The 15,896-nt window shown below is 34.1% G+C and overlaps 1 protein-coding gene across 1 annotated transcript; it reads left to right on the top strand.

The window, feature by feature from the left end:
* The first annotated feature begins 7,736 nt into the window (after window positions 1-7,736).
* On the top strand, window positions 7,737-14,722 carry LOC127792604 (uncharacterized). The gene is made up of 10 exons (XM_052323172.1): window positions 7,737-8,457; window positions 9,044-9,168; window positions 9,324-9,386; window positions 9,512-9,601; window positions 9,767-9,932; window positions 10,258-10,447; window positions 12,065-12,903; window positions 13,316-13,924; window positions 13,997-14,062; window positions 14,404-14,722. Exons 1-10 carry the CDS (start codon window positions 7,843-7,845, stop codon window positions 14,509-14,511), a joined length of 2,871 nt encoding a protein of 956 aa, XP_052179132.1. The 5' UTR covers window positions 7,737-7,842; the 3' UTR covers window positions 14,512-14,722.
* Window positions 14,723-15,896: the final 1,174 nt, after the last annotated feature.

The raw sequence follows: 15,896 nt of genomic DNA, 5'->3' as shown, positions 1-15,896 counted from the left end.
AATTGAAGGATGGGTTTAAATTGTGTTGTATTGAGGAGTTGGGCGTACTCTATTTTTGCTATCCATCCCTTCATTTTTGTGTCCGTTGTTATATATGTATACTTGTCGAGCCTTATGGCTTACTTTGAAATATGAGTTTTAATAAAGCATAAGAAAGTGTGTTCTTTGAGGATGTTGTTGTCCAGTCTAGAAGGCATAAGCCCAATGGGTGTTTCGATGTCGGGTAATATTTTTCTCTGGTTCTGAGTTATTCATGCCTTCGTGTATCGTTCTGTGGATACTTCCAATTGCTATACTTGTTGAGCCTTGTGGCTCACTCTGTTTTTTTTGTCATTCCACGGAAGTGGAAGATAGATGTTGGGGCGAGTATTGATTAGATGTGTACAAAGATGTCCCGATTTAAAAAATTCATGGGTGCAATTTGATGGCCTGATTAGAGGGTTCTATTTTGTTTTTAAAGTTTTGATACCTTTCATTTTGAAAATGTATGGGCGGTAAGCCCTAAATGATGATGTAATGAATGTATAATTTATTTTGACTCCTATTATTAGTGAGTAAATTCAGAAAAGCAATTTCATGGGCTAATTTTGAGTAATATTTGTATCTGTATCTATTTTTTATGGACCTTCTCTCGAATTTTCTATGTTAACGGATAATCTGAAAGTGAACCCTGACAATCTTACTAGAAACTTGATTCTATTTCTCATTGTCTCTCGTCTTCGAACTCAAATAAGGGTTCAAAATGAATGTGGGTGATGGACCTATTATGTTCATCACTTTTTCATTTTTTTTTATTTTTCTAAAATTAAAAAAAAGAATAAAAAATAAAATGGTCATTGTATTCCTTTATTCAAATAAAATGAGGCCAAATTGTAATATAATTTATTGAACAAAATAATTTACACACTTAAATGGACACATTAGGAGGGATATCATTTGCTAGTCATCAATCATATTTTTTTTTTTCTTCTCACTAATATCAAAGTCTCATTCGTATGTCCCCTTCAACACTAATGACTTCAGCCTAGAGACTAGCGATGCCTTAAGTTTGCTGCAATTTGGTATCTTCTTACCATATATATACATACATATATATACAATTCCACTAAATGACATACTTCCTTCACATTTTTCCACCTCCCAACAAACACATGCCTACCCTTAATTTAATTAGCTAGGGTCCTACCATTTATGTTCTTTTGGTCTACTTCTTTTTATGATTTAAGTCACTTCCACATGCATTTTCTATTGTTTATTCTCATTTCACACTATTAGTTGCATTATTTTTTTTTTTCAATTAACTTACTTTTAATTATCTTTTATCTTAAAACTATATCTTTTGTAAGGTCCCACTCTATCTCATGCCTAACAACATGTTTAACTTTTTATTTTAATTTTTTTACTCGTATTTCTTTTATCGTTTTTACAATAAACTTCTACTTCATCAACTTTTTTCGCTCACTTTTTATTTTTCTTATACTATCAATGAGAATTTGTGTATGTTAATTTTTTTTCCGAGTAATTTGGTGTAAGTCGAGCAATTCACCGAGTATATACAATGATTCACAAATTATAGATAATAAAAACCCAAAAATTTAAGTATAGTTGAGCTTTTAGAGATGTTTGGACTCTAATCAATACCATCATAACCTCTTAAGAGTGCTAGTGGATTCGATTAGTTTGAGTTTTTTTATTTATATTATCTTGCTTAAATGAATTATGATTGTGCTTGAAATTATAGACATAATATTAATTTTAATTACAAAGTGAAATAGATTTAAATCAACTCGACCCAATTAATTTTTGTTTTCCTTTACCATGTAATTAAGTTAAAAGTTAATGAATTGACTCGGTGGTCAAGCAAATATATTATCCACACTAACTATGAAGGATCAAACTTCTCTAAATTATGAACTCGTCAATTTTTGTTTGATTTATTTTTTGTGTGTGATTTACAGGTTATTACACATACTTAAAATTTAGTCAATGCGATCATAGTTGTGGGTTCATCTTCATAAAAAAAAAAAAAATTAACGTAATAAAATAGTAATTTTTAAAACCTCTTAATACTTTATATATTTAACTCAAATCTTAAAGAAAGTAAAGTATCCATTTTTCAAAAATTTACACTAAAAAAGAATGGGCACTAAAACTTTTGCATTAAACTACAAAAATGATTACGCGAATTTCACAAATCATTCATGAGGTTCGATAAAAATGCATCAATCATTTTCGCATCTTCTAAAATAACATTAATCTTTCTTGATTTTTCATTACCCCTCCTCAATTTTCCCCCACCATATAAAAACTTTTGTAAATTTTTTTATAAATATCCAAATACTCCCATATTTATATCTTCATTTCTCTATCCTCTCCACAGTACTGTCTTTCTTTCTCATGAGCAAAGTCAACCGAAGAGGTTGTAGGCAACCATCTCTTCTTTCTCTATGGTGAAATGACGGTTTACGATAAAAATGTAGGGACAGATGCACGTGTGAGTTGTCTTGGACTAAAACTCAAATAATTTATTATTAAAATTAAATTTTTAATATAAAAATAATTTTTAATAATAATTTAATTTAAAAAATTACATAAATTTCTATATCCCGCCCCCAATAAAACAATGGCTAGACCAAATTAGACCCAAAAAAAACACGCCCACAAAAAACTAGACCAAATAGCAAAGGGCATGGAAGTGTGCAAATTTCAATCTAGACCCAAAAAAAACTTAGACTGGACAGAACTGAAAACACTGGTTGGTCCTATCCAAGACCAAATTAAACTATATATATATATATATATATATCCTAGCTAGCTACTCTAGTTTTTAATATTTATTTATTTACACGATTGGCAACGTCAGGCAACACGCCCACAAAAAGGTCACATCTCAATAGGCACCAAAATAGAGTTAGGGTTCCAGCTGGTGGGGCCCCTTAAAACATTTGACCCATCTTTCCTAAAACATTATATAATATAATCCCTACTTTATAAAACCAAAGAAAGCAGAATCCGCCACAATTATCTTGTCCCTAAGCTAAATCCACAAATTCATACCTAAATATCGTCAGAAGTGTCACACCTCACCATCCATCCAAAGACATTCATTTTTATTTATTTTTAATCTGACAAACAAATACTTAAAAGTCTAAGTTTATAGATAGATACCTTTAGTACACTCATTGAATGATTGGATAAATAATATATTTATATTAATTTAATAGGTCGGGAGTTTGATCTCGTCCTGTGCAGTAAGACAAAGACTCACATTTACAATTTACTTTCTTTAACATAATTGAAGGAATAAACACCGAAGACCACGCTCAAAGATGGTTATCTCAAATTTATAGATAGATAAAAATATTTGTAAAATTATAAGTTAAAAAGAAATTTATTTGAGGAATTTTAGGTTTTTAAAATTATTTACTATAATTAATTTTAAGTAAATATATTGATTGTTTAAGAGTGCCCGTTTGTTTGTTTGTTTATACATGAACTTAGTTTGAGTAGTCATGCGTCTTCATCATAAATATCAACATTTATGCTAATGTACCTTATAATATTTAAGGATGTTAATGAATTAACTATTGTAAGAAGTATTTTTAAGTTAGTAATCGAGTGTTTTTATTATAAATATTGACATTTACATAAAAAATATTTAAATATTAAGGGATGGGTAATTTGTGAAAGATGATTGAGGTTTTCTCTAAGTTTTATTTAGTAAGTAATTGGGTGTTAGTATTATGAATGTTAGCATTTATATCAAAAGTCATATAATGTTTAGGGAGGTAAGACATGAAAATCGAGAGTTTCAAACTCAAAATAAAATCATATGAAGATTCCTTTAACATTTGTATATATTCTCTTTTTGTTATGAAGAATGTATGCACATCAGTATATTAGAATTATCATTTTTTAGTTTTCGTTGTGAGGTTTGGGGTATATATACCCTAACATTAGACCCTAGACGTTTTAAGGTTTTGTTCAATGAAATACTTATTTACAAGAAAAAAAAATTACTAAACTTTTCTTAATAAGTATTACGATAATATTAAGTTAACATTCAATTTTAACATCGACAAAATTAACAATACTTCTTAATTCATTAACTACTTTTCAAAAATTATAAAATATTAAATCTAAATGTCAACAAAAATATTAATTTTAGTTAACTAAAACAAGTGTTGAGGAAGAGTTTGATAATGAATTTTTATACATGATTATAGGATTTAATTAATGAAGTCTAAATTATAAATCATAAATAATTTATTATAATAAATAACATCAAATTAAAAAAAAATATATGACAAGAAGCTAAAATTCCTAAAGTCTTAGGTTTCATAATTACTAAGAAGAAGTTGATTTTTGACATTCACTTAGTCTTATCAAAACTTATAATTCTTAATATATATATATCTATTATGAATTTTTTGAAAATGAATGTTACGACTTTTTGAGATATAAAATATTAAAAAATTATTAATTATAAAATTAAAATGGGAGACTAGAAAATATTTTTTGAAATTAAACAGACCCTTAATTTTTTACTCTTTTATATTTTTTTTTCTAAAAAATTCTGGTTTTATTTAGTTATAGAGAATATTTTTTAATTTTTTAACTATAATTTTCTGAGGAATCTCTAATTTAAAAAATTATTTTTTTATTTTTTAACTTTATATTATGAACTACAAAATAACTAAAAGATTTTTTTTTCTAATTTTTTAAAAAATGAAAGCCACTAATCTAGATATTAGGGCCTATTTAATTCTAAAATTTGAGTTAATTTTTTTTTTAAAAAATACTCTTAGCTTTGAAATCTCTCTATTTAAATATAGTATAAAAGATAAAAGAATATAAACCTTATATACAATAACATCATATAAGATCATATTCATTAAACGCTCTCCTAATTTTGGTTGGGGTTGAACACATCAAGAAACATCGATGTTTATGTGATAGTGTTATGAGTTCATTCATCACATAAATTTAGATGTTTACATGAGAAAGGACCACATTAAGACTTAGAAAATGTAGGTTTGTTAGGATATGGCCACTTAAGGAGAGTGAATTGAATGTTTAAAATTTTTGATAATTTACTTAATTAAAATTTTGTAACTATATATATGTGAGTTTGAGATTAATAAATTGCAAGTCATAAGATATAATAAGAATAAATAAATGAGGTACAAAATAATTTATAGTAGTTTGGTGCCTTCCGATACATCTATTTCACTCTCCTAAAGTTAAATCACCATTTGGGTTCCACTAATTTCATCAAGATTTCTACACTATGTCACCTTAAAAACTAAATGCATTCCTAAATTATAACAGGTTCTAGGAAAATCACTAATATCAAGGTTTTCTTCCTAACTTATTTTGAAAACTAGATGCACCTAAATTTTTTACGGTTCTAGGAAACCACTACACCAAATTTTTTCTCTACCTCAAATTGGAAACTAAATATACCTAAATTTTTAAATGATTCTTGGAGACCAATACAATCTACAATAAAAGTTTATACGAATACAAATATTTGTCCATACTTAGACACAAATGAATAAGCAATTAAGAACAAATATACAAGGCAATGAAAAATAATTAAATAAATAAGTAACCTTGGTTTGAATGGAAAATATCGAATTTGGGTTTGTGATATTTTTTTCTTCACTTGCATTGCAGCTCTTTGATAGATGTGTAATGTAGCTTTGAGAGTCTCGAATTGCTTGGATTTTTGTTTGAGAGCTTGTAGGTGATTTGGATGTACAATGTGTGCAATGAATTAATCTCCAAAATGAGTTTGAGGCTATTTATAGACATTCTGAAAAATATTATTAAAAAACAGTCGAATTTACTATTCACAACAGTCAAATTAGTGTTCATGGTGGTCGAATTACTATAGTGCACTGCGAAATACTGTAGTAACAGTGAAAAAAAATTATTTTTTGGTCCAAATTTTTTATAAAAAAAAATATTTCTATGAATTTTTACTTACTTGAAAAATAATTTTAATAAAAAATACTAATTTTGATAATACATATATTATGCCAAAATATTTTATAAATTAATAAAAAATAATTAGATATAAAATATTGTTTTTATTAATTATTAAAACTTAATTAAGAATTAAATAAAACAAATTAACTCAACAAAAAAAAATATTAAAACTCAAGTGACTGAAATATATAATCTCTAAGTGAACAATATATCCTTTTATCATCTAAACGACTACTCTAATAATTAAAAGAAGATTATTATTACTCTTTGCAGTCACGTTAATAATTCTTTGCAGTCAATATTTTTCAAAAATACCCTCTTATATTACCATCACACACAACCACAATCATCCTTGAAACATATCCTAAAACCCCAACAGCTCAAATTGATGGCCAATATTTGCGATGATGACGAGTTTCATAAAAGGTAAAAGATCGCAAAATCAAAGGTAGGCTGTGTGGGTGTGGGAGTGGGCCACATTTGCAAAATTAAAGGCGACATCACAGTCGCCAACGGCTTTGGAGGGTCATGAAGGGCGGTCGCCGCTAGCGGGTATGGTCGCCCCCATTGCGCCTAAAACCTCAGGTTTCAGCCTTGATAGTGGTAGCCGCTGGTGGGTATGGTCGCCGGCTGGGGGGTTCGGAGGGCCATGAAGGGCGGTCGCCACCAATAGGTATGGTCACTTCCTCGGCGATCTTTGATCGTTTCCTTGGCCATCTCTGATTCTCTAACTGTGTGTGTGTGTGTGTTTGTGTAAGCGTTCGGATGTGTGTATATATGTATATGTGTGTCTGTGTGATTGTGTATGTATATATGTGTGTGTTTGTGTATATGTTCGGATGCATTGCAATTGTTCTTTTATTCCATGGTTGTATTACCATTCTTTTTTTATCTTCACCACATCATATCCGACATTCTTGGCCACATCATCTTCGACGTGAATGGGCAGCCGCGTATGACGACTGGTGGGTAATTCATTAAGGGAGAAAGTGGCTGCAATAGTGAGGGTAAAAATAAATTTTCAAATAAGGGTATTTCGAGTATATTGAAAGGTGACTATGAAGAGCAAAATGAATGGGTGCAAATAGAATTTGGATAATGCTATTTGTTCATAAGGCAGTGTACAGAATGCTATTTGTACAGAATGCTTTAGAGAATGATGAAATGATCAATTTGCCCCTATGATAAATGATCCAAACTCAAAAGACCAAAAACTCTCTCTCTCTTGCCTGTCTTGCCCTCGCCCTCGCTACTTGCCAACCGTTGCAGCTCGCTGCATCTTTGGTTGATTTGGGTGATTGTCGATTGCTAAAGGATACAGTAGTGAGGAAGTGAGGCGTCAAGGCTGCTAGAATTGCAAGGCGGTGAGAAAGGTAAGGCGGCGAGAACATGCGAGGGTGAGGTGGGCGAGAAGAGAGAAAGGAGAGAGAGAGAAAGAGAAGGGGGTGAACAAAAATTATGATATATCGTGATATTTTGATATCAAAATATCATAATATATCATAAATTTTTTTCTGTACAAATAGTGCGATGCATAGAATTTTTAGAATTGAGGGAATCAAAGTACAACTCAACAGTGGTCAACAGTGGAAAGAGATTACTTTGACAAGAGAACTAACATAAAATGGAAGGTATCCACGTGCACATGGGGATTTTGGCTTTCTTACCCCAAGGAGACGCACTACACAGAAATCTGTTCAAAATTAACAAATGGGAGTTGACGAAAATTGCATTGTTCAACCAGAGCTGCCTTTAACTAATAAATCTCAGGGCCTGAACCAGTTAGCTTCTTCTCCACTAACCTCCTCCTGCTCTCTCTCTCTCTCTCTGTGTGTGGCCTTTTATGCCATGGCCCATGGGGGGGTCACTCCAGACCCAAGGGTACAACAAACCAACCACCAACCGTCCAAGGAACCTTCTTTTTCTCTCCCCTCCAATACCATGCCCATCTTTCTCTTTTTGGTATCCGATTTCTTCTTCTTCTTTTTCTGCAACTTTCTCGTTTCTGGCTCTTCTGCTTCTGCTTCTTCATCATCATTTTGCCTTCACCACTTTCCTGTTCTGCAAGCTGGCCGCCAATTCCAGCAGATGACCCACAAGTTTTGGGAGTTCGAGGAGCAATCCAGCAGCTGGGTCGAAGTCCAGCTTCCTTTCGATCTTGTTTCCTGCGTTGCCGACGACTGTACCAAAGTTGGTTCTATCGAGCCCTTGGAGAAGAAGAAGGCCAAAGAAAGAGGATTTCATCTCTCCCAACAGAGGAGAAAGAGGTTTTCTCTGATCAAGATATCTGATACTTCTGTCTGGGTAACTGGGGCAAGCGGCTCCATCTACGAGAGGTTCTGGAATGGAGTTCAGTGGGTGATTGCGCCCCATGATTTGCCGGCGTCGGCTGCCCCTGCAAACTCTGTTTTTCTCGTCAATCACACGATTCTGGCTCTATCAGAAGCCGGCTATCTATATCAGGTACTTGTTTGAAGTTTTGCCTTACAGTTTTTTCTGTTTTTTTTTTATCATTATTTCTTAATTTTGGGTCTTATAGAAGATAAAGATCATAATTACAAATGGCGAAAAGTTAGAATTCCATGTAGCCGAGTCTAGGTAGTGAGATAAAAGATTGATTTGTTGTTGTACTCCTAAACTCTAAATATTAATGTGAAATTTTCTAAATTCTCGGTCTTACAGAAGATTGAAGTCTGGAATTGTTCAAATGATGGGGAGTGAAGACATATATATGTAGATGTTTTTTTCTATATACGTAAAAAATCTGGGTCTTACAAAAGATACAGCCATGGATAGAAATGATAGGAAAGCTAGCATTCCTGTAATGTGGGGTAAAGGCTTAGTATTGTTTTGTTGTACTTCTAAATTCTGGGTGAGTACGTACCAATTTAAAATTTTCTTGTTGAAGTCTGTTTATCCGGTCCCCTTTCCCCTGTTCCTCTTTTCTTTGCCTTGTTGAAGTTTGAGTAAATACACTGCTTCCTGGTGTGCTAGTTGAAGATGGTTTTGTACTGAGTAGAGTTGGAATTCGAATTTATTCCTCTTTCAGATGCAGCTGAGCGAGAATTTGCAGCCAATTTGGGTTGAATTCGCAGTCAACCAGGGGACAAGTAAAAGAGTGGAACAAAATTCTGATATCCAGTTGAAGTCTGGAGTTGTTTCAAATGATGGGGTGTGAGTAATTTTCTTAGACATATATGTAGATGTATTTTTCTTCCCAAATGGATAATATGTGTGGGAGACATTAGTCAAGTTACGTTACAACAGAAACTGAATTGTCGAGTTCAATCTCTGCTAACGAGACCTTGGTTTTGCCGCCTCACTACCAGGAGAGTTTATTTCTGCACAAATAATGGGTCACTGTTAGAACTTAGTGGGATTGAGCCTCCGAGGTAAGACTCACTTACATATCAGAAAATGCTACTATGACTAACAGTATTGTCTATTGGCGTCCACATGATGTAATGAAGGTAGTTTCACGTAGAGGTCCTGATGATCATCTGGTGGTTTGTGTAAGGTGGGTAAATCATGGCCGACCTCGAGGTGCAGATGTTGCAGCAATAGCTGATGCTGCTACAGATAGAACAGAAGTGGTCTTTGTCATTAGGTGAGTTTGAGCTCTCTTCCGTCTCTGCATTAATGAAACATGAATAATCTTGAGATGTTATGTTTTTGGGATTCCACGCACAACTCCATGACGCAAATGGCATTTTCATTCATTCTTGATTTGCAAGTTACCATTGTAAACCAATCATGAGAATGTTGCTCGCAGTTCAATAGGAGATCTTTACGAATATGACAGAAGCTCAAAGCCATCATGGAAGAAGCACATATGGAGGGAAGGAACAGCGGAGGATACTTCTCTGCTACCATCAAGAGGATGCGTTCTATATGGACTTACTGGACCCCATTCTGTATCCCTATTTGTTTTGACTAAGGTTCCATGTCATTTGATCTTACTAAACCACTGACTTGCAGCATATAATTTGAGAAAATTATAGTTAAAATTGGACATATTTAAAATAATAGAAATTTTTCTCACCAAAAAGAAAAAGAAATAGTTCAAATGTTAGGATTCACAAAGGACCGTGATATCTGATCAAGCTGGTGCGACCACTGCTTCCTGAGGTCTATGTTAGAGATATTCACACCAACATGTCTAATTTCACTTCGTCTTAAACAAGAAACTTCTTTCCATAGTCATCATCATAATTTGCTTCGTAATTGTTATCCGTTTTATTCAGAAACCTGGTGGATATGCAGGGTGGTAATTTGGCTGAGAGACAACTGCACCAAAGGAAGTGGAAATGGATAGTCCATAGAAGTCCAGAAGATAATTTCTTTTCTTCCATCACCCAAGTTTTGCAAGATGAATTAAATGAAAAAACATACTCCTTGTTTCTCACTTCAGCTTCTGGAACTGTTTCAGAGTATAGAGTACCAAAATATTCAGGTGAGTTAAATTATGAATTGTATAGCAGTGAATAATCCATAATTTATTAGCTCATAATAATGTCAGATCCTAGCTTGTTTTGAAATAAATCTTTAAAGTGGTTGCTTGAGCTATTTATCACCACTACTACTCTACTATGGACTCCATCTAGCATTGCTAGTATCCAACAATACACAATACATATTATAGAATTTAGTTTGATACTCATCGCCATTGATACAAACCAAAGAGTGAAATGGATTTTGCTTTGAATCGCATGTATCATATGATACAAGACATTCTGGGTGAATTGCACAATTCAGGCGTTTCAAGAAATGAACAGAGCAGTGGAATTCTGCATTGGGTCACGACAGACTTGGTCAGATTTGTGTGACCCAAATCTGAAATGACTCAGTTTTCTTCATTTTTTTTTCTTAACCTAATGCAAACAGTCCTATTGGGCTTTTAGAATTAAAATTTTCAGGTCAAATAGGGTCTTGTGGATCAAAAACTAAAAAAATATGCAGCACACGAACAGTTTTGCTCTCTGCCCAGCCGTATGGTTTCTCTCCATGAAAATGTACTGTTGAGTGCTTTATCTCGAGAGAAAGCTTACAAGACTTATGATTTATGAGTTTATGACTTATATAAGACTTTTTGGTTAATCCTGGAAACCTTGGTAGCTTATTTTAGTGCCATACAGGATATCAGTATTGTTAGCTCTGGTTAAAATTACTATTTTGATTTACAGGAAAAAAAAATTACTATTTTGAGTGTTTTCTTCATGTTATAGGTGTAAATATCTTTTAGTTTATATTTTTATGCTATTTATCAAATTGTTATTTATCTTAGAATATGATAGGATTCACTATTCAGAAATGCAGCCTTCCAATTCACGTTTTGTATCTCAATTTGACTTCCAACCTCCATAAAAGCCATAATATGTTGAACCAAAATTCAGGAAGGATGCCTTCTGTTTGCTATATTATTCTGTTCATTAGCTTTCTGATCAGGAAATCCATTCATTACATAGTTTAAATGACTGTCCAAGTTATCCTTCAAATGAAGTAGCTTCTTGTTTATCAAATTGTATGAAGCATCACTCAAATTTACAAGGAAAATCATCAGTCCACAACTTGGTAAGAGTCACTCAAATAGCTAAATCCTTTTGTATGCGTCTAATTACAAAGTCATAGCTTGCAATTCCAGGGTAGGCAACAATGTCTCTCTCAGGCGCTTCTTAACTGCAGCCTACAATGGTAATTGAGAACCAAAGTGGAGATCTGTTATTGGTCATTGACCATTTTTCCTCCTTAATAAGTAAGAAATTCCAGAGTGGATATTGGAATCTCCATGTGAGATTATGGCGTTTGTTGGTTCTGTCTCATCATCTCACATGAAACAAGTAGTTGAAAGCTACCCGTCTATCTGTTTTTTTCTAAATGCACATAAATGAAATAAGGAATTTGGTAAACCTAAGTAAGTGAAATTATATTTATGAGTGGCAGACATGTAAGAGTTTATGTAACTGAATATCTTCCCATGTAATTTGTAATGCATTGTCCTTATGAGAAAATAAGCTAGTTGGTTTAGATCAAACATGTGAATTCTAAATGCCAAGTGTTTTCATGAAAACAGGATTTGCTCAAGACGATCAAATCTCAGAGAATTGGGTGAATCATATGCATCCCCCACATGCAAAGGTGGAAATAGGTGTTTCAGGGCTCCCACTTCAAATTGGAAGAATAATTTTCGCCCTGGATGATGGTAGACTTGCAGAATTGCATCTTTCAGGCCTTGGTGGAGAAAATATTGGACCAACTTACCAGGTTAATGTTCGAAGAAAAGCATCACTCAAGTATATATGGTCAATATTAGATTCTCCAGAGACTGAAGGATGGAATGCAGAGTATTGCACTGAAGAACCTGGCCCATTGAACTGCATCAGAGGCATAAAAGACGAGCCTAGTTATAAGGATAATGCAGGATCAATGGCAAGAGTCCGAAAGAGTACCAAACCACAACAAAATTACTTATCTCCAGCCTCATCAGGTAGTGATTCAATTATATCCCCAGATGGCTATAATATGCCAGACAATTGGATTAACATGAACTACCGCCTGAGGAGGATGCAAGGAGGTGGGTCATTTTTCTTCGTTACTGATAGCGGATTGTCTCTCGAGTATCTTAATGTGGAAAATGCGTGGCTATGGCTGAGGCATGAACATTCAGTGCCAATGAGAGGTGCAGTGGGAGACTACAATGGAAGTTTATTTTTTGTTGATGAGCAAGGCAGCCTACTCATCAGAGAAAGAAGCAGCAACAAACTAGCTTGGATAAATTGCACTGCTATGAGGAGAGGAAGGCAGATTATTGGAGGTCCACCATGGCATAGATCACATGGAAATGCTATAAAAGTGACGGCAGAAGATGCACTGTTCTTTGTGAGCAAAACTGGAAGACTCCTGCAGCTTACAGTATGTTCCAAAAACTGAGCACAGTAAACTCTGCTTTTGAAGTATCCAACTGGAAAATTTTCGGTTAAGTTAAGCTCTAATTTTGAGATTTAGTTGAAGTTTCAAAAGTGAAACTTCAAATTCAGAAAATAAACAAGATTTTTTAGGTTAAATTCATAGGATTAGGCATCATTTACCCATTTTGAATCTATTGCGTGTTGCATAATTACAGTTATTCATTGTGGTGTTTTTAGCGATAGACACTAGCTGCGTGGATTACCATATCAATGTAGCTAGTAAGGAATTTAAATATGTATAAATAAAATATTTATAAAAAATTAAGATTACAATAATTAAATTAATACCTTTTACAATTATCCTGAAACAAATATACATATGTTGCTGGACTAACACGATGCAAACCGTTTTGTAGGTTGCTTTGAAGAAGTTCAAATGGAAAGACTGCCGAAATCCTCCAAACATCAAAGTTGCAGCTATAGTGGATCAGGAAGTTTTCAGGGAAAACATAGTGTTCGTTCTAGGAAGGAACGGTCTGCTATTTCAGTATAACAAAGTGACTGAAAAATGGCACGAGCACAGCAAATCCCCGCACTTGGTTCTGGGAAGATTGCCTGGAACAGCCATGAGGTCGCCGTCATCGTCATCACTAACAGGCTCTCTTTTCATGCTCTCTGAGGATGGTGGGCTGGTTGAATATCACTGGAACACAATGGACGGTTGGAATTGGGTGGAACATGGAACACCACACAAAAGTGTGACCTTGGTTGGTTCACCAGGACCGTGTTTTCAGGGTAATCAACTTTTTCTGATTGGTTCAGATGGTAATGTGTATCTACGATACTTGGATAAGACAACATGGAAGTGGAAAAACTGTGGTTTTCCACAGATGGAAAACAACCTTCTTGAAGAGGAAAGAGAAGTTGAGAGAAAACTTGGAGAGGCTGAAACTTGTGTTGGTGAAGATGTTGCAGATACCTTGGAGGAAATTAAAGAGAGCCTCAACCAAAACTGCGACTCAAAGGTTAGCCCCAATTGACCTCGTCTTAGCATATCGGCAACCTTAAATCAATGGTGGCACTTTTTATTTTCGCAGGTTTCACCAATTCGGCCAACTCCTTTTCTAGAAGATTCGGTGATTTTTGAGCTTAGAGATGGCAGAGTAAGCAATCATCACAAACCCTATCCAATAATAGTTTCTCTAATTTTTCAAATTACCAACATCAGTACCATTTGAATATGCAAGCTAGCTCAGTTGACATAATACTTGCTAACTAGAGAGTGCTGTAAATGAAAATTCTCGATACAAAAGAGTGCAAAATGATTTACCTGACAATAGCTGGATGTGTACTTCATGCATAGAGATGAATGCCTCCTGCAAACCCAAAAATCAAAGGGAAAATGAGCAAAATATCTTAGGGGAAGAACATGTATAAAGCACAAAACATTTTAACCCAAGTGAGTGAGAACGAAAACGTCACTAACATTGTTCACTCATTCCAGTTGGCAGAAATGCAACGAACAGAGAAGGCAGGCTGGCAATGGTCGCGAACCATTGGTACCCCGACAAGCTTGTGCGTGGCTCATTTTTGGACTGGTTTGGCATCTTGAAACAGAATGTAAACTTGCAGTAGAGGGCATAAGTTAGAAGCAAATGGTTACTACTTACTAAATATGCACAGTTTATGAAAGAAATATTTTAGTTGTTGCTGAATTTTTATAGAGACAAAGCATAAAAAATGTCTTAAGAAGGAACAATGAGAATGCGAAAGTGAAAAAGTTGTGCACTACTTCGTTCAATACATCTTCCTTAAATACAAAAGAGTTTTAACAGAAAACTAAATGACTCCTAATTACTAGGCATGATCTTCCTATTAGCAAGCCAAAAAACAAACACCACTAACCCATTACTAACTTCCCACTACTAACTTCCTAAAGATTTGGTAAGACATGGCATATTCAGTTTGACCACTTCCCATGCACATGTCAGCAGCCCATATCTGCATAATGCAGGTGATGAGGCATTTTTGCAACACTACTCCTTGCCTCAGTAGCTGCAGAGGCCTAGTTTGCTTCTTAAAGCTTCAAATCTAGCTTTGGATAAGGCCTTGGTTAACACATGCAATTTGATTCTCAATTTTGCAATAAAGCAAACTGACTTCACCTTCTTTTTGCACTTCTCTTAAGAAATATAACTTGATCTTAAAATGTTTAGTCCTACCATAAAAAACAAGATTATTTGAGATTGAAATTGCAGCTTAATTATCTATATGAATCTGTGTCAGTTCCTTCTTTTCCATGTGTAAGTCTGCAAGTATCTTCCTTAGCCAAAGTGGTTGATTCATAGCTGCAGTGGCTGCAACATACTCAACCTCAGCATTGCTTTGAGCTATCACATCTTGCTTCTTTAAGCACCATGAGAACATTCTTGATCCACAGTTAAAATAAAAACCTGTTGTGCTTCTCATGTCATCAATTGAACCTGCCCAATCACTATCAGAATAACTATGAAGTTTAAAATCCTGGCAGTAGAAATATTTGATACCATAATTTACTGTGCCCTTGATATATCTGACAATCCTTTTAGTAGCTTGAAAGTGCACCTCACTTGCACAATACATGAATCTTGAAAGTAGGCTCACTGCAAACATAATGTCTGGTCTGATGGTAGTAAGATACATCAAACAACCAATCAAATTTCTGTACTGACCTTCATTAATTTTGTCTGATGCATCATCCTTGCTAAATTTCTCCTTCTAATTCATTAGGGTACTTAGGGGCAGATCTAGGAATTTAGGTTGAGGTGGCTGGAAAAAATTAGGGTGGGCTGGATTGAAGTTGGACTAAAAAATTACCTTCAAAATTTAAATTTCATTGTGGGCTACCTTTCAAAATTTAAATTTCATAATGAGCTGTCAGGGCAGCTCACACATAAATCCACCCATGGGGGGTACTGTGCATTTGCAATCTTCCATATGAAATTTCTTAAGTATTTC

This window comes from Diospyros lotus, chromosome 1 (assembly GCF_014633365.1).
Source record: "Diospyros lotus cultivar Yz01 chromosome 1, ASM1463336v1, whole genome shotgun sequence".
Classification (NCBI taxonomy): Eukaryota; Viridiplantae; Streptophyta; class Magnoliopsida; order Ericales; family Ebenaceae; genus Diospyros; species Diospyros lotus.
The sequence above is the reverse complement of the archived record's forward strand: the minus strand, read 5'-3'. Positions and strand labels throughout refer to the sequence as shown.

Excerpts from the sequence above, each read along its gene's own strand:
- LOC127792604 (XM_052323172.1), top strand. The coding sequence starts at position 7,843 with ATGGCCCATGGGGGGGTCACTCCAGACCCAAGGGTACAACAAACCAAC. Across the intron at positions 9,933-10,257 it reads CCCTATTTGTTTTGACTAAG|GGTGGTAATTTGGCTGAGAG; the intron begins GTTCCATGTCAT and ends GTGGATATGCAG. Across the intron at positions 10,448-12,064 it reads TAGAGTACCAAAATATTCAG|GATTTGCTCAAGACGATCAA; the intron begins GTGAGTTAAATT and ends TCATGAAAACAG.